This window comes from Myotis lucifugus, unplaced genomic scaffold, assembly GCF_000147115.1.
Source record: "Myotis lucifugus unplaced genomic scaffold, Myoluc2.0 scaffold_259, whole genome shotgun sequence".
Taxonomy (NCBI): Eukaryota; Metazoa; Chordata; class Mammalia; order Chiroptera; family Vespertilionidae; genus Myotis; species Myotis lucifugus.
Genome location: NW_005871307.1, coordinates 1682358 through 1704450, shown reverse-complemented (window position 1 = coordinate 1704450; position 22093 = coordinate 1682358). Strand labels below are relative to the sequence as shown.

Below are 22093 nucleotides of genomic sequence, written 5' to 3'. Positions count from 1 at the left end.
AAGTTTCACATCCCTTTTAGATGTGTTGCTACCAAGAGCTAAAACTGTATACCCTTCCTCATATCCCACATCCAGCAGGGCCCACAGCCTGAACAAAGGGGTCTGCTGGGGGGGGGGGGGGGGGCGGCGGGGCGGCGACAGCTCTTCCCTGCCAGCTCAGCAAAGCCTTTCAGGAGCACGCCCTGGTCTCCCACGTGGTGACCCTGCTGCATGCTCTGCAGGGTCCCTTTCTGACTGGAGTCCTACAGGGAGGAGGGAAGGGCTGCCCCGCATGCGCCAAGGGCCGAAGTTTGCTAGGAAGTTAACGGGCTAAGCAATGGGCTCTCCTCTGTCCCTCTCCTCTCCATCACCTGGAAGCACTACCTGTGCTATCATGGGGTCCAACATCACTCTCTTTTGCCTGGGGAATAAGCCCGTTTCTTCTCAGGGAACAGTTGGTAACTCCATGTTTGCGCAACTGGTGGCGTTCACAGTTAGATTTGGTAGAAAAGAAGGCATCGCATTTTTGACAAGGGAAGGGTTTCTGACCTGAAGCAGGAAAAAAAATAGATATTTATCTGGCTTTCTACTGCAATGAAAAAGTCGCTTTTGATTCATTCTTCTGGGATTATTGGCATTTGCTTCCCCCTCCTCCACCTGATTCTTTAAAGAAAATAAACAAAACACATTTAAAAAAATACTGAACACAAACAAGTCAAATGATCATCTTCCCTTAGTCTGAGTGGGATGGAATGACTTCAAAATACTAAAAGTTAACAATGAGACCAAGACACATATGTTTAAAGTAAAACGACAATATCACAGTTAAAACCTTAAATAATAACAACAAAGAGTGAGCGGAGGGATCTTAGAGCACAGCAAGAAACAACTGCAGTTTGTCACAAGGAGAAGACACAGCTTTTCATAATTTCTCACAACGCAAGTGCCACCCATGCTGGGAGATCGGGGGGACGCCAGGCCCCCCTGCAGGAGTCTGGAGCCCCTGGTGTCTTTGGAGGGGCCTCCTCCTCCTGGCCTCCGTGGGCCTGGCCTCCCGCAGAGGAGGCAGGTGGGGGCTCTGACTCTGCAGGTCTCCCCCTGGCTGACTGGATGAGCCATCCTGCAGTGACCTCTGCCCAAGTTCACCGTGTCCCTAGTCAGAGGAGGTCTGCTCACGTAAGAAAGGTTCTTTGTTCCTGCTCTAAGATCCTGCGAGTTGTGAATCAGTGACTAACATATCCTGAGTCCACACCAGAAGACCATGTGCTCCACTCAACAGCCCCTCCCCACCAACTCCACCATGGGGCCACCTGCTGAGAGGAGCATGCCCATCTTTCTCCCCAGGAGTCATCTGCTATGGTTTGCCTATCTTTTCTTTAAAAATAACTAACTAAGTAACTAAATCTTATTTATTTGTTTGCCTATCCTCTCCTTTCATTTGGATTCCTTTTGTACTGTAAACATGATGTTTTAAAATGCAAGCCAGGCCCCTCTGCAACTTGTCCCTTGTTTGCATGAATGAGAGGGGAAAGCAAGAACCATAGCAGAAAGTGTGGACAGAAAGAAGGGAGGAAGGAGGAAGGGGAGAAGGGAAAGGATTAGGTGATCTCAGGAGAGAGAAGATGGAGTAAATCATTGACTCTATCACTGGATTCTCCTGTTTTCCCCAATCTCCAGATTCTAAGGTCCTAGTTTCTGAGTTTAAAGGTTTGTGTACTAACAAACGACTTCAGACCTACAGCCCAGTATGCCTGTCTTGTAACCTTGGGAATGCCACAATCAGACACACATGTTAAGAAATGATAGCTCAGCCTGTGTGGCTCAGAGGTTGAGCATCGACCTATGAAACCAGGAGGTCAGGGTTTGATTCCCTGTGGAGGCACATGCCTGGGTTGCGGGCTTGATCCCCAGTAGGGGGCATGGCAGGAGGCAGCTGATCAATAATTCTCTCTCAGCATTGATGTTTCTCTCTCTCTCTCTCCCTTCCTCTCTGAAATCAAGAAAAATATATTTTAAAAATATGACAGAAAAAGTAAAAAATAGAGTTGCCATATGATCCAGCAATTCCATTTCTGGGTATTTATCCAAAGAAAATAAAAACACTACTTGAAAAAGATATACGCACCCCTATGTTCAGTGCAGCATTACTAGTAAGCCTGGATATGGAAGCAACCTAGACATCCATCAATAGATGAATGGATAAAGAAAATGTGGTGTGTGTGTGTGTGTGTGTGTGTGTGTGTGTATAGCGTATATATACAATGGAATATTATTCAGCAATAAAAAGAAGGAAATCTTGGTATTTGTGACAACACAGATGGACCTAGAGGGAATTTAAAATAAAACAAATGCATAAACAAAACAGAAACAGACCCAGAGAAACAGAGAACAAGCTTATAGTTGTCAAAGGGAAGGAGGGTGAGAGAATGGGAATAAAAAATAATAACCATAAAATAAAATAATAAAAAACCCAAAAAGGCATGATACTAAATGCAATGCATGAATCCAGACTGGATTACACACTGGGAAAAAGTAGCTCAAAAGGACATTTTTGGGTTAACTGATGACATGTGATTATGACTGTGGATTAGGAAAAGAAACAAAAAGAAGTGGCAGGAAAGTCAACCTGCACAGTTCTGCTGAAACACCAATCATGGGCCCTTCCGTCTCCACTGAGACAGCTGTGCATGGAGGCCTGGATTAGTGCAGGGACCAGCCCAGGCCTGCCCCCGGGCCTTGCAGAGCAAGAAAGGACCAGCATCATCATCTCCCAGTCTCACAACTCTGGGGTGCCATTCATGCAGACCTCAGATCAGGGGTGTATGACTCAGCACCACGAAAATCACTGCCCGGAAGTTCAAGCATCAGCACTAATCAAAGAAAGGGGCACTCATTCCCTCCCGAGCTGCAAGACCCTTTCAGCAATGGTCCAAATCACCATGGAGCTTTTTGAAAATACAGATGCCTGCACAGGTGATGTATTATAGAACTGTGCCCCTGAAACCTATGTAATTTTATTAACCAATGACACCCCAATAAACTCAATAAAAATAAATTAATTTTCAAAAAGGAAAAAAAGAAAAAAAAAAGAATACAGATGCTTAGAACAACCAAAGACCAGGGAATGTGAAACCTGGGAGGTGGGATCCGAGACCCAGGAACCTGGCACACACACTCGTAGGAGTTCCACAAGGGCCCACAGCCTCAGCAGAGCCCTCCAACTACCCTACACTTCACCTTCACAGAGCCCAGTAGGTGTTTCTGCTAAAATTAGAAAAATGACCTTAAAAAAAAAAATCACACTTTTAAGTAAAGACTAGTTTTAAAAGTATGTTAATGTTAACTGTGTACCCTCCCATTATTCCTGCTTTTCACTAAAAACTGAAAACAATATTTAATAATTATTTGGACTCTGTTTTAAGTAAGAAAAATATACTTTTCCTTTAACATTTTATTATCAAAAGTCAGGCCAGATGAGAGGGAGAGAACTGGGCGGAGAGCAGACAAGTCAGAGCTATGACTATTAACTGTGATACGATTGTTGCTTTTAAATAAAACAATTGGTTTCTTGCTTCTACCTAATTCCATGCTTTACTCTGTAATTTTCAAGTGGGTAAGTGTCTCACTGTTAAGCTGGTTTGGACAGTCAGGCTGATGTCCCATGATGGCGCTTTATATTAATACTAAATTCAGAGAACAAAATAATGACACCAAAGTTACTGTATCACATTATGACGACTCCCAAAGGGACACTAACGGGAGTCTTTAAAGTTCACATTTCACTGCCAGTCTTACGTTTCGAGTAGCAGTGTGCTTTCCGGACTGCACGGACAGAGAAAAACACGAGCCCTCCAGCACTTCTATTGTACAGCTTTCAAATGTGTTCACTGGTAAGCTATAGGGAAAGCATCAAAGGATTTCATTTACTTGGTAACTGCCACAAATAAATGCTTTAGGAGGGGTGTTTTAAAATGTACCTGTAACCACAAGGAGTTACCTATGTGCCCAAGACTTGAGATGACCCTCCACCCCAATGTGATAAAAACCATCGCCAGCCAGTTTCCACTCTCATAGAACAGTCAAAACAAGAGGAGAGAAATTTTATAGTCAACAGTACTATCTGACAGGCACTGGAACATAGAGCAGAAGAATAAACACTGAGAATAAGGTTCATGATGCGACCTCACACCCCACACTTCTCTCCACCACCTCTCCACCCCTCAGTGAAGGTCTCTTTCTCTCTGAATTTGGCAGAGGCGTGCACAGGGCTGGCTCCGTTAAATGGCCAGAGCTGCCACTTAAAAGGAAAGTCATAAGGAGCCAAACACACCTGGTGTCAGAAGTGATTTACACACCGAGGTTTGCACATCTTACTGATTTTAAATGCAATGCCTGTGGCCCATGAGCAGCAGGTAGGAGAGGTGAGTGGGGAGGGCCCTAGGCTGGTAAAGAGAAGGGGTAAGACCCATCAGGAGGAATTGGAGTCGGAATCCCTGCATGCAGGAAATGGAGGGCAGCTGAGACCCACAGGTCCTGGCCCCTCCGAGCTCTGAGGAGGAAGAAGGAGGACCGGGTGGGAGTGGCCTGGTGGTGTTTTTCTGGCACTCACTCCCCCACCTGTGGCCTAAAAGCACACAAAATGCTCACAAGGGGAAAAAGGAAGGAACTGTGACCCAAAGAGGCAACACCGTTCAGACAGAGAAAGGCACGGAGCCAGGAAATGTCCCTGATCAACAGGACCCTGTGCCCGGGAGAGGAGCAGAGGAAGGAGATTCAGCTGGTGTGGAGAGCACACCAGGGGACATGAAATCTGACAGCTAACACCAGCTTCCTCCTGAGACACAATTCCTAGAACCTGAGCTACGCAGAGAGAAAGGGCGAAACCAGATGCCCCTCGCCCACAGCAACAGTGAACCCCTAGCTCATCCTTGAACACCTGGTCTACTCAACGCTGCTTGTTCAGGGGCTGGGGTGGACTGGAAACACGTCTATGAGACAACAGACAGACATGATGGTAGTAATTCTATGCATCTGTCCAGTGGTCAGGAGAAGGCTGACTCTCAAGATACAGACACAGTCGCCTAAATGCAACCTAAAATGGGACGCTCCTCGAAGCTGCTGGCTGAAATGCAGCTCGATTTTAATGTTCCAATAAAAACCCACAAAAACCTCTTTTCTGTATGACACTTGTTCACAGGATCATCCCAGAGCCCACGTTTAATTTCTCTTATGTGTGAGCCTTAGTCTCATTTCAAAGTTCCTGGAGGGAGACATCATAGAAAGCAGGGGAGCAGGGGACAGGCAGCTCGGCTTCTTCAGCAGCAGAGTAGCCTTCCAGAACACTGCTGGTCCGCAGGGGGAGGAGGGGGGCGCGCGATCTGACCAGCTTCATCCCTCACTTGATGGATGGGGAGTGTTCAGTACCAGGCACAGCCAAGTGCTCTATAAAAGAACTTCACAAAGGGAATGCCGAGACTGTTGCTTGAAGCTGAGGCAGTGCAACAGCAAAGAAGCTAACAGCCCAATGGGCGCCGACCTCTGTGAGTGTCTGTGCATGCGGCTAACACCATTCTGTGGTCATTAAGTGTCTGATATATAGTATTCTGGTCCACATCTGTCTTCTAACCTTTCCTCAAACATCTTCCCAATCTCCTGCACTGAGACATTTGAGGATACAGAGAGGGAGGCGGCATGACCTATACAAGTTCAGATAGAGGACCAGCGGCCACACCACCCTGACGCTGGGGCAGCTGCAGGGATCTGACCTGAGCCCTGAACTCTAGCTCTCTTGCTCACTGTTCATTACTCATATGACCAAAAGCAAGTTACCCTTTCTAAACCTCCATTTCCTTATGGCAAAATGTGGGCAACATCGCCCTCAGGGGACAGTGATGAAGACTAGCTCTGAAAGTTTGCTCTATCAGCCCTGAATGCTCCCCCCAGGGGTCAAGGCCTGCAACCTGGCCCACTACAGGAACACAGTATATAGGATGTCAGGGAGGGGGCCGAAACAGACACTGCCACAGGGCACAGGAACTGTGAAGGGAGAAGTGGCAGAACATGCTTGTATTTACACCCACCCCACACCACCCTGTCTTCAACAAACCTCCCATTCTCTTTGTTTGGCTTCAGATGCTACCAAATTTTAAACCAACTAGAAAATTTTGATATTCCAAAGCCAGGCAATCTAAATGACTGGATTCACAAATGGTAACTTAAAAAAAAAAATTCTTTATTGTTTAAAGTGTTACATATAGTATTACATATGTCTCCCTTTCCCCCCACTGACCTTTCCCCGGCCACCCCCACCCCCCAACACACTCCCTCACCCGCCTAGTGTCTGTGTCCATTGCCCTTTGGTTGATCTCTTACCTGTCCCCACTCCCCTCCCCTGCCGTCCCTCTGAAGTTTGATGGTCTGTTTGATGCGTCTCTGTCTCTGTATCTATTTTTGTTCATCAGTTTATGTTGTTCATTATATTCCACAAATGAGTGAGATCATGGGATATTTATCTTTCTCTGACTGGCTTATTTCACTTAACATAATGCTCTTCATGTCCATCCATGCTGTTGCGAATGGTAAGAGTTCCTTCTTTTTTATAGCAGCATAGTATTCCATTGTGTAGATGTACCACAGTTTTCTAATCCACTCATCTGCTGATGGGCACTTAGGCTGTTTCCAAATCTTAGCTATTGTAAATTGTGCTGCTATGAACACAGGGGTGCATATGTCCTTTCTGATTGGTGTTTTTAGTTTCTTGGGATATATTCCTAAAAGTGGGATTAATGGGTCAAATGGGGGTTCTATTTTTAATTTTTTGAGGAAACTCCATACTGTTTTCCACGGTGGCTGCACCAGCCTACACTCCCACCAGCAGTGCACGAGGGTTCCTTTTTCTGCGCATCCTCTCCAGCACTTGTCGTTTGTCGATGATAGTCATTCTGATGGTACCTCATTGTTGTTTTGATTTGCATCTCTCGGATGATTAGTGACTTTGAGCATGTTTTCATAAGTCTCTTGGCCTTCTGTATGTCCACTTTCGAAAAGTGTCTAAGTCCTTTGTCCATTGTTTGATTGGATTGTTTATCTTCTTTTTGTTAAGATGTAGGAGTTCCCTACAAATTTTGGAAATTAGGCCCTTATCGAATATAACATTGGCAAATATGTTCTCCCATGCAGTGGGCTTTCTTCTTGTTTCGTTGATGGTTTCTTTTGCTGTGCAGAAGCTTTTTATTTTGATGTAGTCCCATTTGTTTATTTTCTCCTTAGTTTCTATTGCCCTAGAAGTTGTATTAATTGCTATGACATATGTTTGCAATTTTGCTGTCTATGGATTCTTTTAAGATGTATATGATTTCCCATCTTACATTTAAGTCCTTTATCCATTTTGTTTATTTTTGTGTATGGTGTAAGTTGGTGGCCTAGTTCAATTTTTTTGCATGTATCTGTCAATTTTCCCAACACCATTTATTGAAGAGACTGTCTTAACTCCATGGTATGGTCTTGCCTCTTTAGTCAAATATTAATTGAGCATAATGGCTTGGGTCGATTTTTGGTTCTCTGTTCTGTTCCATTGGTCTATATGTCTGTTCTTGTGCCAGTATCAGGTACTTTTGAGAACAGTGGCTTTGTAATATAGCTTGATATCTGATATTGTGATCCCTCCAACTTTGTTGTTCTTTCTCAAGATTGCTGTAGCTATTCAGGGTCTTTTTTTAATTCCATATTAATTTTTGGAGAGTTTGTTCTAGGTCTGTGAAATATGCCATTGGTATTTTAATGGGAATTGCATTCAATCTATAGTCTGCTTTGGGTAGTTTGGACATTTTAATGATGTTGATTCTACCAACCCATGAACACAGTATATTCTTCCATTTGTTTATGTCTTCAACACAGTATATTCTTCCATTTGTTTATGTCTTCCTCTATCTCTTTTTCCAACATCCTACAGTTTTCCGAGTATAGGTCTTTTACCTCCTCAGTTAAGTTTATTCCTAGGTATCTTAATTTTTTTGGTGTGATGGGAAAAGGGATTTTTGTTTGTTTGTTTCTTTTTTCTGTGAGCACATTATTGATGTATAAAAAAGCCATAGATTTCTGGGTGTTAATGTTGTATCCTGCTACATTGCTGAATTCATTTATTAAGTCTAGTAGTTTTTTGATGGAGTCTTTAGGGTTTTCTATGTACAATATCATGTCATCTGCGAATAATGAAAGTTTCACTTCTTCTTTTCCAATTTGGATGCCTTTTATTTCTTCTTCTTGTCTGATTGCTAGGGCTAGCAATTCCAGTACTATGTCGAACAGGAGTGGTGAGAGTGGGCATCCCTGTCTTGTTCCTGTTCTTAGGGAAAATGGTTTTAGTTTTTGCCCACTGCGTATGATGTTGGCTGTAGGTTTGTCATATAAGGCTCTTATTATGTTGAGGTATGATCCCTCTATTCCCACTTTGTTGAGTTTTTATCAGGAAAGGGTGTTGGATTTTGTCAAATGCCTTTTCTGCATCAATTGATATGATTATGTGATTTTTGTCTCTCAATTTGTTTATGTGATGTATCATATTTATTCATTTGCTGATATTGTACCATCCTTGCACCCCTGGAATAAAACCCACTCGGTCATGGTGTATGATCTTTCTAATGTAATGCTGGATCCGATTTGCTAAGATTTTGTTGAGGATTTTAGCATCTATGTTCAACAGAGATATTGTCCTGTAATTCTCTTTCTTTGTAGTGTCTTTATCTGGTTTTGGGATTAGGGAAATGCTGGCTTTAGAGAAAGAGCTTAGAAGTGGTTCCTTCCTCTTGAATTTTTTGGAATAGTCTGAGGAGGATAGGTTTTAGTTCTTTGAATGTTTGGTAAAACTCCCCTGTGAAGCCGTCTGGCCCCGGGCTTTTGTTTGCTGGAAGTTTTTTGATTACTGCTTCAATTTCTTCCACAGTTGTCAGCCTATTCAGATTTTTTGATTCATCCTAATTGAGTTTTGGAAGGTTGTATTTTTCTAGAAATACGTTCATTTCTTCTAGGTTGACCAGTTTGTTCGAATAGAGTTGCTCATAGTATTTTTGTTACAATCCTTTGTATTTCTGTGGAGTCTTATTTCACCTCTTTCATTTCTGATTTTGTTTATTTGGGTTCTCTCTCTTTGCTTCTTGGTGAGCGTGGCTAGAGGTTCATTAAGCTTGTTTATCCTTTCAACAATCCAGCTCTTGGTTTCATTGATCTTTTGTATTTATTTATTTATTTATTTGGTCTCTATGTCATTTATTTCTGCTGTGATCTTTATTATTTCCTTCCTTCTGCTCACTCTGGGCTTTTCTTGTTGCTTTCTTTCTAATTCTTTAAGTTATAGAGTTAGATAATTTATTACCAGTTTTTTTTTAGGTAGGCCTGGAATGCCATGAACTCCCCTCTCAGGACTGCTTTCACTGTGTCCCATAGATTTGGGATTGTTGTGTTTTCATTGTCATTTATTTCCAGAATGTCATTTATTCTTTGATCTCTTGGTAACCTAATCATTGTTTAATAAATATGCTATTTAACCTCCAAGTGTTTGAATTTTTGTGATTGTTTTTATTGTAGTTGATTACTAACATTATGCCATTGTGATCTGAGAAGATGCTTTATATGATTTCCATCTTGAATTTGAAGAGACTTTGCCTGTGTCCCAATATTTGGTTTATCTTTGAAAACGTCCCATGTGCACTTGAGAAGAATGTATATTCTGTAGCTTTGGGGTGAAATGTTCTTAAGATGTTGATTAAGTACATCTGATCTAATGAGTTGTTTAGTGTTGCTATATCTTTGCTGGTTTTTTTGTCTAGAGGATTTATCCAGTGATGTCAATGAGGTATTAAAGTCCCCTACTATGATTGTATTGCTGTTGATCTCTCCCTTGGTATCTTCCAGAAGTTTTTTTTATTTGGGTGCTCCTGCATTGGGTGCATATGTTTACCAGAGTTACATCCTCTTGTCATATTGATCCCTTTAGTATCCCTTCTTCTGGCCTTCACTTTGAGGTCTATTTTGTCAGATATAAGTATTGCTACCCCAGCTTTTTTTATTCATTTCCATTTGCCTGAAAAATATTTTTCCATCCCTTCACTTTCAGTCTGTGTGAGTCCCTTGTTCTGAGGCGGGTCTCTTGGAGACAGCATATATATATGAGTCATGTTTTCTTATCCATTCAGCCACTCGATGTCTTTTGATTGGAGCATTTAGTCCATTTACATTTAAGGTTATTATTGATAGGTACTTGTTTGTAGCCATTTTTGTCCTTCATGACTGATGTTCCTTTTTCTCTTTCTATTTCTTCTTTTTATAACAGTCCCTTTAGCATTTCTTGCATTGCTGGCTTGGTAGTGATAAACTCCCTTAGCCTTTTTTTGTCTGCAAAGCTCCTGATTTCCCCTTCAATTTTGAATGATAGCCTTGCTGGAAACAGTATTCTTGGATCTATTCCCTTGCTTTGCATCACTTTGTATACTTCATTCCATTCCCTTCTGGCCTGATGTGTTTCTGTTGAGAAATCATTTGATAATCTAATGGAAGATCCTTTGTAGGTAACACCCTGTCTCTTGCAGCTTTTAATCAGTTAATTGCCTCGTGTCTGAAATGGAAACCATCCCCACATGCCATGATATTTTGAATTTAGCTAAAAAAAAAATCAATTTGCAATGAATATTATAAAAATAAATATACTACTCACAATTCAGGTGTTATTGAATATTTTCAGCTGAAAATTCTCACAAAAAATTACTTTAAAGCTGGTCAGGGCTGCCACTCAGGGAAAAGATTTTTTTTTTTTTAACAGATGCACATGGCATGTGGGGAAGGTCTGCCACTTGTGTCTACAGACATTTATGGCATACAATGGGTTAAGATTCTTTGTCATTAATGTTTCCCGCTGTAATTATGATGTGGTGTGGGTCTTTTTTGGGTTCATCGTTTGGGAGCTCTGTGCTTGTGTGACTTTTTTTCCCCCAAATCAGGGAAGTTTTCTGTCACTATTTCTTCAAATAGGTTCTCTAATCCTTGCTCTTCTTCTTGTCTTTCTGGCACCCCTATCATATGTACATTACTTTGTTTCATGTTGTCCCAGAGCTCCCTTAGGCTCTCCTCCTGCTTTCTGATTTATTTCTCCAATTGCTGTTCAGATTGGGTGTGTTTCTCTGCCCTATCTTCTAACTCACTAATTCAGTCTTCCAATTCTTCTAGTCTACTGTTGAAACCTTCCATCATCATTCTTATTGTAGCTATATCATTCTTGATTCCCTCTTGATACTTACATAAGTTGTGGATTTTCTCATTCATCCGGTTTATGAACTGTATGACCGTTACTCTGAATTCTTTACCTGATATATTGCATGCCTCTGTTTCATTTAGTTCCCCCTTTTTTTGTTTCCTTTTTTCCTTTTCTTTGGGGGTTCTTTGTCTTCCAATTTTTGCTATCACCAAAGTGTCCAGGTGCAGAGTCGCATGGGGCTTGTGGTGGAAGCAGAGGGCTTGGCGGGAGGGTTGCATACCCTGAGAGTCATAGGAGAGCTCAAGCGCCAGACGTGTGAGGCCTGGGGCCAAGGCAGTGGGCCGGTGGGGAGGGAAGCATACTCCAGAACTCACAGGAGCCTGTGTCCAGAGAGGCTGGAGTCCCGGTGGTAGTGAGAGCTCCTGTCTAAGAGAGCCTGGTTGGCCAGCCCCCAAAAGTCCTGCAGGATCTAACTGTCCCTCACTCACACCCACACACACCACACACTCCCCTTTCGTTCCCTCACTCACACTCTCTCCCTCACTGCCATCCTGCCAGCCACCATCTTGACTGCACAAATTGGAACATTTATCAGACATCTTTAAAGACATGGGCACAACTCTTGAAAAGAGTTCCCGGCCACACCAGTCCTATTGGGAGACTGATGGCTCACTAGGAAGAGAATGGCCAGGAAGAAAGGCCTCACCCAAGGACAATGGCATGGGCTCCATCCACTGAGCATTGGACTCCCAGCTGGAAGAATGAGCTGGGAGGCTGATGGGGGGCAGGGAGGCAGGGTAAGAGCCACACTGCTCCTCAGAGCCAGACCATCTGTTTTCTAAAAAGCAGGAACAGAAATTCCCCTCCAGACTCCACAGGGGACCATAAAGTGTCACCCAAAAAGGACAGCAATAGAAACAGTGTGGGTTCACCTTCTCTTTAAGATGCACCTCCTTTTCTGAACTGTCCCCTTCGTCAGAACTGTTACTTTACTTTGTCAGGCTTACATGACTTCAAATGGAAAGAAAACGATGGTCTGAAATGCAGCCTATACTTTACAAACCTAGAAATTCTGCTCCTGGCAATGAGACCCCCAGGGACAGGCATGCCTGACATGCCAGCATGGGATTCCACCACACTGGAGAGAGGTGTCACATCTAGGTGGTCACCAGCCTCAGAGACCTGCAGCTTGCAATCCCCTCCATCCCCTCTCACACTCTCTTCGACTTCCCTTTTGTAGAAACAGCCTTCCTCTGTGGGCTTCTGCGGAGCTTCAAGTGATGATCAGCCCTGAACGAAGTGTTTCCACCTGGCACAGAGCATGGCTTACACCCAGTCCCACCCCCTCCCTCACCACACTGCCACCACCTTAAGCCTTCTAATTACCCAGGATTGTCAGACTTAGCAACTAAAAATACAGATCACCAGTTAAATTTGAATTTCAGATAAAAAACAAGTAAATTTTTAGTATATCCCAAATACTGAATGAAAAACATACAAAAAAATTGTTACTTATTTGAAATCCAAATTTAACTGGTATCCTATATTTTATATGGCAATCTTATACTGTCTAATTCTTTATTCAGTTTTAGGTACTACCTATTAATATTTAGGTTATCAAAATATTATCTAAAGGTTGAAGATCTCACCCAATTTGTCCTCAGTTCAATGACATCAGTCCTGTGTGAATATTTAGTAAATTATAATTAAGAAAACAGTTGCATGGTCATTAACTTAATACAAAGCTCCATTTCTCCCTCACTGCCTCCTGTGGGTAACCAAGAGTTTAATCTTGCTGCCTTTTCCAGAAGGGACCAGAGGGATGGCAGTGAGTAACTGATTGGTCTAGGACCATTTTTCACCTAAAAACACCTTGCTTTCAACAGTAAAAACACCTCCCTTCACCAGCAGCCCTCAGAAGGATCATACAATAGCAACAGGTTGTTCTGGTTACCTGAGCACACGGCCTCAGTAGGCCAACCCCCTGCTTCTGAGACAGAAGGAAGGGAACCTAGGAATGGGGCCACGGGAACAGGACCCCACACTTTCAACTCCACCCTCTTTCTCCCCCTGGCCGGTGGCCAGTCTCCCCGCTGGACGTAGTATGTGTGAGGCCCTCTTACCGGTGTGTGTGAGCATGTGCCTCTGGAGGGAGCTGGCCCAAGGGAAGACGCGAGGGCAGTGGGGACAGTTGATCTTCTGCAGGCAGTTGGCATAAGAGTTCCGCTTTGTCCTCAGCAGCTTGTCTTCTGGGGGGCTGCCCTGTTCTTCATCACTGGGCCCATTGTGGTCAGCGGGGGCACCGGCCAACTCGTCCTGAGCATCGTCCTCTGCGGTCTGCAGAAATGGACTGAACTGGTTGGTGTCTGTGGTAGCCAGCATCTTCTCAATGCTGGCAAATTCCCCACTGGAGTCCAGGTCTACCCCACCACTGCTGGCCCGGGGCCGGCTCCTCAACCCCTTTTTCCGGCCCCTCTTCTTTGACAAGCCAGCTGGTCCCTGCCCAGTGGGTGAAGCCGCCTCTGGACTGTTGGCAGCAGGGGGTGGGTCGCTGGATTCTTTGGGGCTGGTGGTCTCAGTGGGGGCAGTGGTGCCTCCTAAGCTGTCTGAAGCTGTGGTGTTACTGCTGGTGCCTGTGGGCCCTGGGTCAGCCACCTTGCCTTTGAGCAAGGTGGGGGCTGAGGACACAGATGAGATGATCTGGGCAATGGAGGCCAGTGGGGGCAGCTCTTCTGTCATAGGGGGCTTTGGCAAGAGCAGGGGGGGCTTGGGGCGTAGGGGCCTCAACAAGGCTGGGCTGCTTATCAGGGTGGAGCTGCCCAAGAGAGGGGAGCTGTTGATGAGGGCTGAAGAGTAAATGGGGACAGCGACCTGAACGGAGCCCTGCAGGGGCTGAGCATGGGCTTCCAGAGTAGTGGCTGTGGAGGCTGCTGCCGAAAGGGCCAAGGGTTTCTCCAAGATCCCACTGGATCCCAAGGGCACTGGCAGAGTAGGGCACGGTGGTGGACAGGGAGAGAGTTGCTCCCTGCTCCCTGGTTCCTGCTCAGGCATCTTGGCTTCACTGGGAGCAGCTGAATCCTTGTCTCCTCTCCTAAAGTTCTTGGGGATGGACAGGTCAATGGGCTCCATGGAGCAGTCATAGGGGGCCGAGGAAGAGGGGCTCAGGAACAAGGCTGTGTTTTCCTGCTTCACGTGGACCAGGGCCAGGCCCTTCTGGGAGAAGTCCAGAGGCTCGTTGAAGTCCACTGAGAAGTTGCTGGCCGGCTCCAACTTGACAGAGATGGGAGGTGGAGGCTGGGTGGGGCCGGCATGAAGATAGCCATTCTGGGCCTCCAGAAAGGTGGCAAGGGGTTTGCGCTCACCAAAGGTTCCGCTGCCCTCCTCCACCCTCCCTGAGGCCTCAGCTGCAGGGGCCTCCTTGGGGCCCAGGCCATCTGCCGCCAGGATGTAGCTTTCGATATCGTGCTCTGGCACATGTAGGTGCTGCTTAAGGATGTGGTGGACGCAGTTGCGCTTGGCTGAGAAGGTGGCACTGCACTCCTTGCACTCAAAGGGCTTGTGGCTCTTAGGGCAGCCGCCCAAGCCGCGGCCACAGTGCGTGCGCATGTGGATGCGCAGAGCGCGGTAGTGCTTCAGGTCTTCACCGCACAGCCGGCACACTGTGTCTGGGGAGCAGAAGGCGTCCACCATCTCCGCCGCGCTGCTGGTCACATACTCAATGTTCTTCTCGATGTCCTTGCGGGTGGCCTTGAGATGCTTCTTGCGCAGGTGCCGCTCGCAGTTGGCCTTGACGGTGAATGGGTAGTGGCAGATCTTGCAGATATAGGGCCGCTCGCCACTGTGCGTGCGCAGGTGGCGGATGAGTGCGGCCTTGTCGGCAGCGATGTAGTCGCAGATGTTGCACTGGTATGGAGAGATGCCCAGGTGGGAGCGCACATGAGCACGCAACACCCCGGAGAAGGCAAACACCTGGTTGCAGAAGCGACAGGGATAGAGCACCTTACGCATGGCTGGAGACTTCTTGCTGCTGGGGCCCGTCATGATGGCCTTGAGGTCTCCCTCTGTTATCTCCTGCTTGATCTTGGCTTCCATGCTCAGGGGCAGCAGGGCCTCAATGATGCTGTCCTGCTCCAATTGCGTCTTCATCTCAGCCTGACCTGGCAGCTCTACCCGTGGCTGCTGTAGGAAGAGCTGCATGGCCGTGTGTGGCTGGGCCCCGGACTTGGACTGCAGCAGGTTTGTGTTGGAGGCCACCTCCACAGAGCCTTTGAGGAGTTTCAGGGCTGGTGGGGGCAGGCTGGGACTGATGCAGCCAGGGGAGGCCTGCTGGGCATTGAGGAGAGGAGGGGGTGTTGAGGTGGCCACCACTGTCCGCGGTGTGACCAGAGGCTTTGGCTTCAGAGGGGGCATGTGTTTGAAAATGGCCTGCAGAGGGGTGACAGGGGCCTTGGAGAGAGGTGGAAGACTGATTTGAGGGGGTGCTGAGGCTGCCATCTTCAGGATCTGCTGGATGTCAGCCAGCTCAATGGCGGACTCCCCGGAGATGGGCTTGACCACAATACTACTATCAGGCTGGATGATGAAGCCCTTTTGGAAAGGCTGCAGGGACAGGTGCTTCATGCTCTCCTTGGTAGCTGGGAGGACTGTGAGAGAACCGCCCAGGGAAGAAGCTTCGAAAGGAGACAGCCTCAGCATGTTGGTGCAGCCAGGTTCCTGAGGTAGCTGACACTTTAGTGCCTGGAACTGTATTGCTTGGTTGTCATCCGGCGGGGGCTCCTCGGCTGGGACAGGCCTGACGTCTTTGGTGTGCTGCAGGCCCAGCAAGGCCAGGAAGACCTTCTGGTCCATGGCGTCACCAGGTAGGGTCTTGGCTTGCAACCTTTCCCGTCCCTGGTCCACAGCGACATGGGTCTGCTTGTGCAGGGCGAGCGAGGAGAGCATGGGGAATGCCTTGTCGCAGATGTCACAGACAAAACGGTGTTGCTCGCTGATGCACCTTCGCAGGTTTGTTTCACACCAGGCCTGCAAAGCAAGGAATCAAAAGGAGGATTTAAAAATCATCACTAAACTGAGATGCAGAACGGCTGCAGTATCCAGCTTTCTCCATAACGTATAGGAGCTGACCTTTCCCTGCTTGCTAATTGCTGGAGTGAATAAGGAAACCCACAAGCATGTTTTCTTGATGAATGACATCAACCCTAGGTATCTCAGCAGTGAAGCAAGTTAAGTAATAATATCACAGTGGTAGGATTTTCTTTTAAAAAAATGGGTGCCTTGCAAAACTAACTGATGGTGGAGAACCCCTGTGCTGTCAGGAGAGAGGGAGCACCATCCGGGGTTACATGAGTACACACATATGGGTGCCTACAAATGGAATTGAACTTGAGGCTTATGCACTGGAAGAATTTCACTGTTGCTATCTTCTATCAATTTTTTAAATTTGGAAAAAAGTAGTTTCAAAGTAGTTTTAGCAGGTGCTTTATAAGGAGAGAACAAATATGGCTCAGGTTAATAATGACCCAAAACATCTATCTATATATAAAAGGCTAATATGCTAAGCATCTCTCTGCCCGTCCAACTGGTTGCTATGATGCGCACTGACCACCAGGGGGCAGACGCTCAATGCATGAACTGCTGAGCTGCAGTGACTTGGCAGCGGCAGTTGTCGGGTGATGTACCCCAAAACCAGAGAGGAGGGAGCCTAATTCCTTGTGGGCCCATGCGATTCCACCTTCGGCTGTGGGTTATGTTGTTGCTGGGGCACTGTTGGCCTTGAATATGGTTTACTGCACACTTGCTTTTGCGTTCCACACCCTGTACGACACCAACTTAGCAGAGTGCCCTCTCGCACTCTGGGACCCCTCAGGGGATGTCGGAGAGCAGGTTTTGGCCTGATCCCCACAGGCCAGGCTGAGGGACCCCACCTGCCGGAGGGACCCTGCTCACTCCTCAGACGCCGGGGAGGGAGCGCAGGAGGTTGGTTCCAGGGCGTGTCCAGCCCTTCTAGCCCAGTTCCGCCTCGTCAGCCACCTTCTAATTAATTTCCTTTCAATGTGCATGAATTGCACAGAGTCACTAGTTTTAAATAAAAAACTACAATGCTGAAAATATTTAGCTGTAAGGCTAATTAAAACTATAAATTGATGTAATTAAAAATACAAATCTAATTCTGATAGGGCCTAAAGAATGGGCAAAAGCCCTGATGAGCTAGACTCAGGTGTAAGTAACTGTGAAGAAAAAAAAAATGAAAGGCCACCTACACCTCTCAACACAACAACCCAAAAAAGACTAAAAAGGACAAAACTGAATTTCAAGATGAAAGGTGTTAAAAACAAAACCCAAGGGACCTCATTTGAAGGAAAGGAAACCTCAGGGTGAAGAATTTAAGTCCCACCCTGTGGACCATGGAGGAAACAGCTGCTGGTTCTGCCCATCAGCATACCTGAGAAATCCGAGGAAACTTCCTACAGGAGAAGTCGGTGAATCCCAAGTCATGGAAGCCAGCAGGAATGGAAGGGTTGTTCTGGATGAAAGGCCTTCCCGTTGCATCTCTGGGAAGCTGTTTGTGGACAAGCGCATTGTGGCGTAGCAATCCTCGATGTGTCCGAAAGGTGACACAGCAAATGTCACATCTGGGAAGAAAGTGACAGAATATAAAGAGACAGCAAAGTCAGAATTTCCACCTGTCCATTAATCTTATTGTATTTTATTGTCCTTTGATCTATAAGTAAATGAAAATAAAGTAATAAAACAATTTATTATAATAATGAAAATAGGAATGATGTAACATCTAGAAGCCAGTCTGCTCATGGTTAGCAACAAAAAACTCTTCCTTAAAAAGAAACTGAATCTTAACAACTTCTGGGTTTCACATTTTTTTTTTTAAATGTTTTATTGATTTTCTACAGAGAGGAAGGGAGAGGGATAGAGAGTTAGAAACATCGATCAGCTGCCTCCTGCACGCCCCCCACTGGGGATGTGCCCACAACCAAGGTACATGCCCTTGACCAGAATCGAACCCGGGACCCTTGAGTCCGCAGGCCGACGCTCTATCCACTGAGCCAAACCGGTTCTGGCTGGGTTTCCCAACTTTGCAGACAGCACAGGTGTGCACCTGTCACAGGCCTTTGTTCTGTCACACTGAGTGATCCTTTCAAAGTGTCCTCACTCCCTCTGCTCAATGTATTCTAGTCATGAAACATTTTGAAAGTCAAAAAGCACAAATTTACACAGCATCTCAGGCAATCACATCAGCATTCCTGGCATCGGATCAAGAAAAAATGATAAACTCTTCAACTGAGGTTGCAGCATGTGACAGTGATTATGATTTATGTGTTAAATTCTGATATTCTTGCCACTCATTATCTGAAGAATAACCGCAGTTCCCACCTCTGAGCCCACACTAGGGGCAGTGGCACAATCCTGGCAGGCGGACCATTATCACAGAGGAAAACACTAAGGCTGAGGGCACACACCTCGTAAGAAGCAAACACAAACCGTGAGGGTCCTACCACAAGGCCATCTCCCTTTCCTAGGAGCCCCCACAAATGCTTTACTTTAGAGCTGCCCTCCTCTTTCACCTTAACTGTCCTGGGACACATGGATGCGTTGGAAATGCCGTTGTTAAATGCTGTTCTCCACTTTCACACTAGTGCTGTCCTGTAGGTCTTTGCTGAGAACCACCATCTTAAAATTTATACAATCATTAGGATGTTGTCAACATCCCCTATCCAGCGGATTTTCAACCTTTTTCCTCTCATGGCACACATTACTAATTACTACAATTCTGCCAAAATATACCAAAAGTATATTTTTTGCTGATCTGACAAAAAGTAAAGGTATGATTTTGATTCATTCACACCGGACGGCTATTGTTGTGTTGGCTGTTGTCTTTTTTTTATTTGACAATCAAAGAAAAAAGAGGTCAGTGCCCCTGACTAAATACCCAGTATTGCATGTTTTAAAAATTCTTGAGGCACACCGTTTGAAAAATCTCTGGCCTAAGCCATCACTAGAGCTACACATGGTTATTTACATTTAATTAATTAAAATTTCCTCAGTCACATTAGACTAATTTCCCAGGCACATTCCTATGATCACAGTACTGTGTGCCAAGCGTCATTCCAGTACTTACACATGTAAGCACATCTGCCCCTTACAAAACCTCTACGGCAGTTCCTATTATTGTTTCACAGAGGAATAAAGCCCTTAGATTGTTAAAGAAAAAAAAGACAATAGCCAACATAACAATAGCCATCCAGTATGAATGAATCAAAATTATACCTTATTTTTTGTCAGATTGGCAAAAATTGTATTTTTTGATGTGCCACATAACTTTAGTAATTAGTTTATGTGTACCATGAGAGGAAAAAGGTTGAAAATTGCCGTTTTAGATGATAATAATGTCTTGTCTACATTTCTTAAAAGCCCTTTTTCTTTACAGATATATAATGAAATATTTATAAATGAAATGTGTTGCCTGGGATTTGTTTTGAAATTATCTGGGGCAGAGAAGAGATGAGACACAAGTGCCTGTGGGTGAATAATTCCTGAAACTTGAGTGATGAATGAAGGGGTCATTAGAGTAGTCTCTGTACTTCTGCATGAGTTTGAAATGTTCCTTATACATCTAGAAAAACATCTCATTACAAATGGCTAATGACAGTGGGCTTTTTGCCTCTTTTTTCCACGGGTCAACAATGTCCAAACCACTATTTGCAGTAGGTGTGTGTGTGTGTGGGGGGGGGGGGGGGATGTCAATCTATAGAAACTCTAGAAGAAAAGCCTCTGCTGTGGTAGCAAGTAATACAAAGGAGCCCATTTCTCCAGGAGCGCACTGGACAATCAGAGGGGCTAGGGGCCTACAGGGAGGTGCAGAGCCCAGGGCTCAGGAAGGCCCCACGATGTGGGATTTATAGGCTGGCAGGACAGGCTGGGAGGTCAAGCCTATGGCCTATCTGGTTTGGTACTTTATGAACTAGAGATAGTTCACATTTTCTCTCTCCCTTCCCCTCTGTCCTGTCTGGGGCGTAAGCAGGTAAGGTTTGGGGAACTGTGGGAGATGGGCGCTGGTCCATGCCTTCCCTGGAAAGTGAGAATAAGAGAAGAAGTAAGAAAGTCTGGAGCAAGCTGTAGCCCAGTGGGCCCTTACAGGGATCTTTCACTTGAAGTCTACACTATCTCGAACTTCCCGAATTCATATAGCACTGCCTACATACATTTTGTGCAGTGTTTTAAATTCATTTTTACTAGTGCCAGGAACTGTCCTGGACTCTGGATCACTATATAGTTGAGTAAACCATAAGCCCCGAGGACTAAGAAGGTGGCTGGCTGGGATCAAGAAAAAAAAAAGAAAGAAAGAAAGGAATAAAGAAGGGAGGGGAGGGGAGGGAAGCCATTTCTGCACAGGGATCTCTCCACAAACTGCACTTAGCAGAGAAGCCTCCTCAGTAAACTACCTACCTCTGCACTGAACTGCCCTCTGAGTCAGCCCTTATAAGGGTTTCCTGGAATACTATTTCAACCAATAGGACTGAAGCTTTTCCCAGCCAATCAGAGATACACAGCTCTGACCAATCAGGGACCAGAGGTGGGGACTTCTGTCTATATAAGCCAGCTCCCCTGTGGATCTGGGAGCACACTTTCCACCAAAGACTGGCCTTCCCTGGCTACAGCTGAAACACTGTAGATTTCTCAGACCCAGCATTGACCAGTGGAGGGGGGGCAGAGCAGAGTGGACCATCACAGAGTGGACCATTACATAGCAGAGCTGCCTAGCTGAAGAGGGGCCTAGCCTCAGGGTCGCCTGGCGCCCAGGCAGCTTCACAGGGAGCTGTTCCACAACAGTGCTATTTTCATAGCCATGTTGTATTATCTTTGAGCTGTTTGTACTGAATAAAGTTTCCTTCTTTACCACACCCCAAATTGGGGACTCCTGTTGGAGTTTGAATTGGCACCAACAACCATTGGTTGACAAAATACATTCAGTTGATTCTAATTATTTGTGGATTCTGTATTTATGAATTTGCCTATTCATTAAAATTTACTTGTAAACCTCAAATTAGTACTTGCAGCACTTTCTGGGTCATTTATGATTGTGCACAGCACTGTGAAAAACTTGAGTTGCCCTAGGCATGCATTCCCAGCTGAGGTCTAAAAAGAAGACACTCTGCCTTCTTGTTCAGCTGTCGTACTGTAAACAAGTGTCTTTTTTGCAGTCTATTTAGTGCCACAATCTATCTGTAGTGCTTTTTGTTGGTGGTTCTGTGTATAAAATGTCCCCGGAGCACAGTGCTGAAGTGCTGTTCCTAAGTGCAAGAGACTGTGATGTGCCTTATGGAGAAAATACCTGTTTTAGATAAGCTTTCATCAGAGATGAATTGCAGTGCTGTTGGCTGTGAGTTTCATGTTAATGAGCCAATAGTATGTCATAAATAAGGTGTATTTAAATAGAAACACACATAAAATGAGGTTATATATTCAGTTGATGAAATGTTGTAACCATTTCATTCAGGAGCAATGATTCAGTATTAATTCTGTGTTCTTGGTGCCTCTATCTATATATATAAAAGCCTAAGTGACCATTATGATGGAACGACCAGTCGCTATGATGTGCACTGACCACACGGGGACAGACGCTCAACACAGGAGCTGTCCCCAGCCTGCAGGCCCCGATCACCAATGGGGCCTGCTGGCCAACCTCCTGGTCCCTCCCCTCAGCCTGCAGACCCTGATCACCTGATCCGGGCCAGGCCCCTGGGCTGGGACAGGGAACCGAGGGTGGGTGGTGGTGGACGCAGCCCCTTTCCCAGGGGGGTCAAAGGCCGGCTCCCTCCTTGGGGCCGGCGGCCAACCTCCTGGGTCCTTCCC

At 45.6% G+C, this 22093-nt stretch overlaps 1 protein-coding gene across 17 annotated transcripts in view; it reads right to left on the bottom strand.

Moving 5' to 3' along the window:
* The window catches only part of RREB1 (ras responsive element binding protein 1), a 190546-nt gene that overhangs the window by 10050 nt on the left and 158403 nt on the right, over positions 1 to 22093 (bottom strand). For 15 of the 17 annotated variants that reach the window (XR_002831726.1, XR_002831727.1, XM_023762740.1 and 12 more), the window contains 3 exons: positions 17667 to 17856; positions 13348 to 16246; positions 364 to 528 (listed from right to left, as the gene is read on the bottom strand). Coding sequence is in view for 15 of the 17 variants with exons in the window: in XM_023762740.1 (XP_023618508.1) it covers positions 364 to 528; positions 13348 to 16246; positions 17667 to 17856 (3254 nt within the window). In the remaining 2 variants the exon portion in view is untranslated. The remainder of the gene's footprint in view (positions 1 to 363; positions 529 to 13347; positions 16247 to 17666; positions 17857 to 22093) is intronic. The other 2 variants (XM_023762744.1, XM_023762746.1) reach the window with 1 other exon arrangement.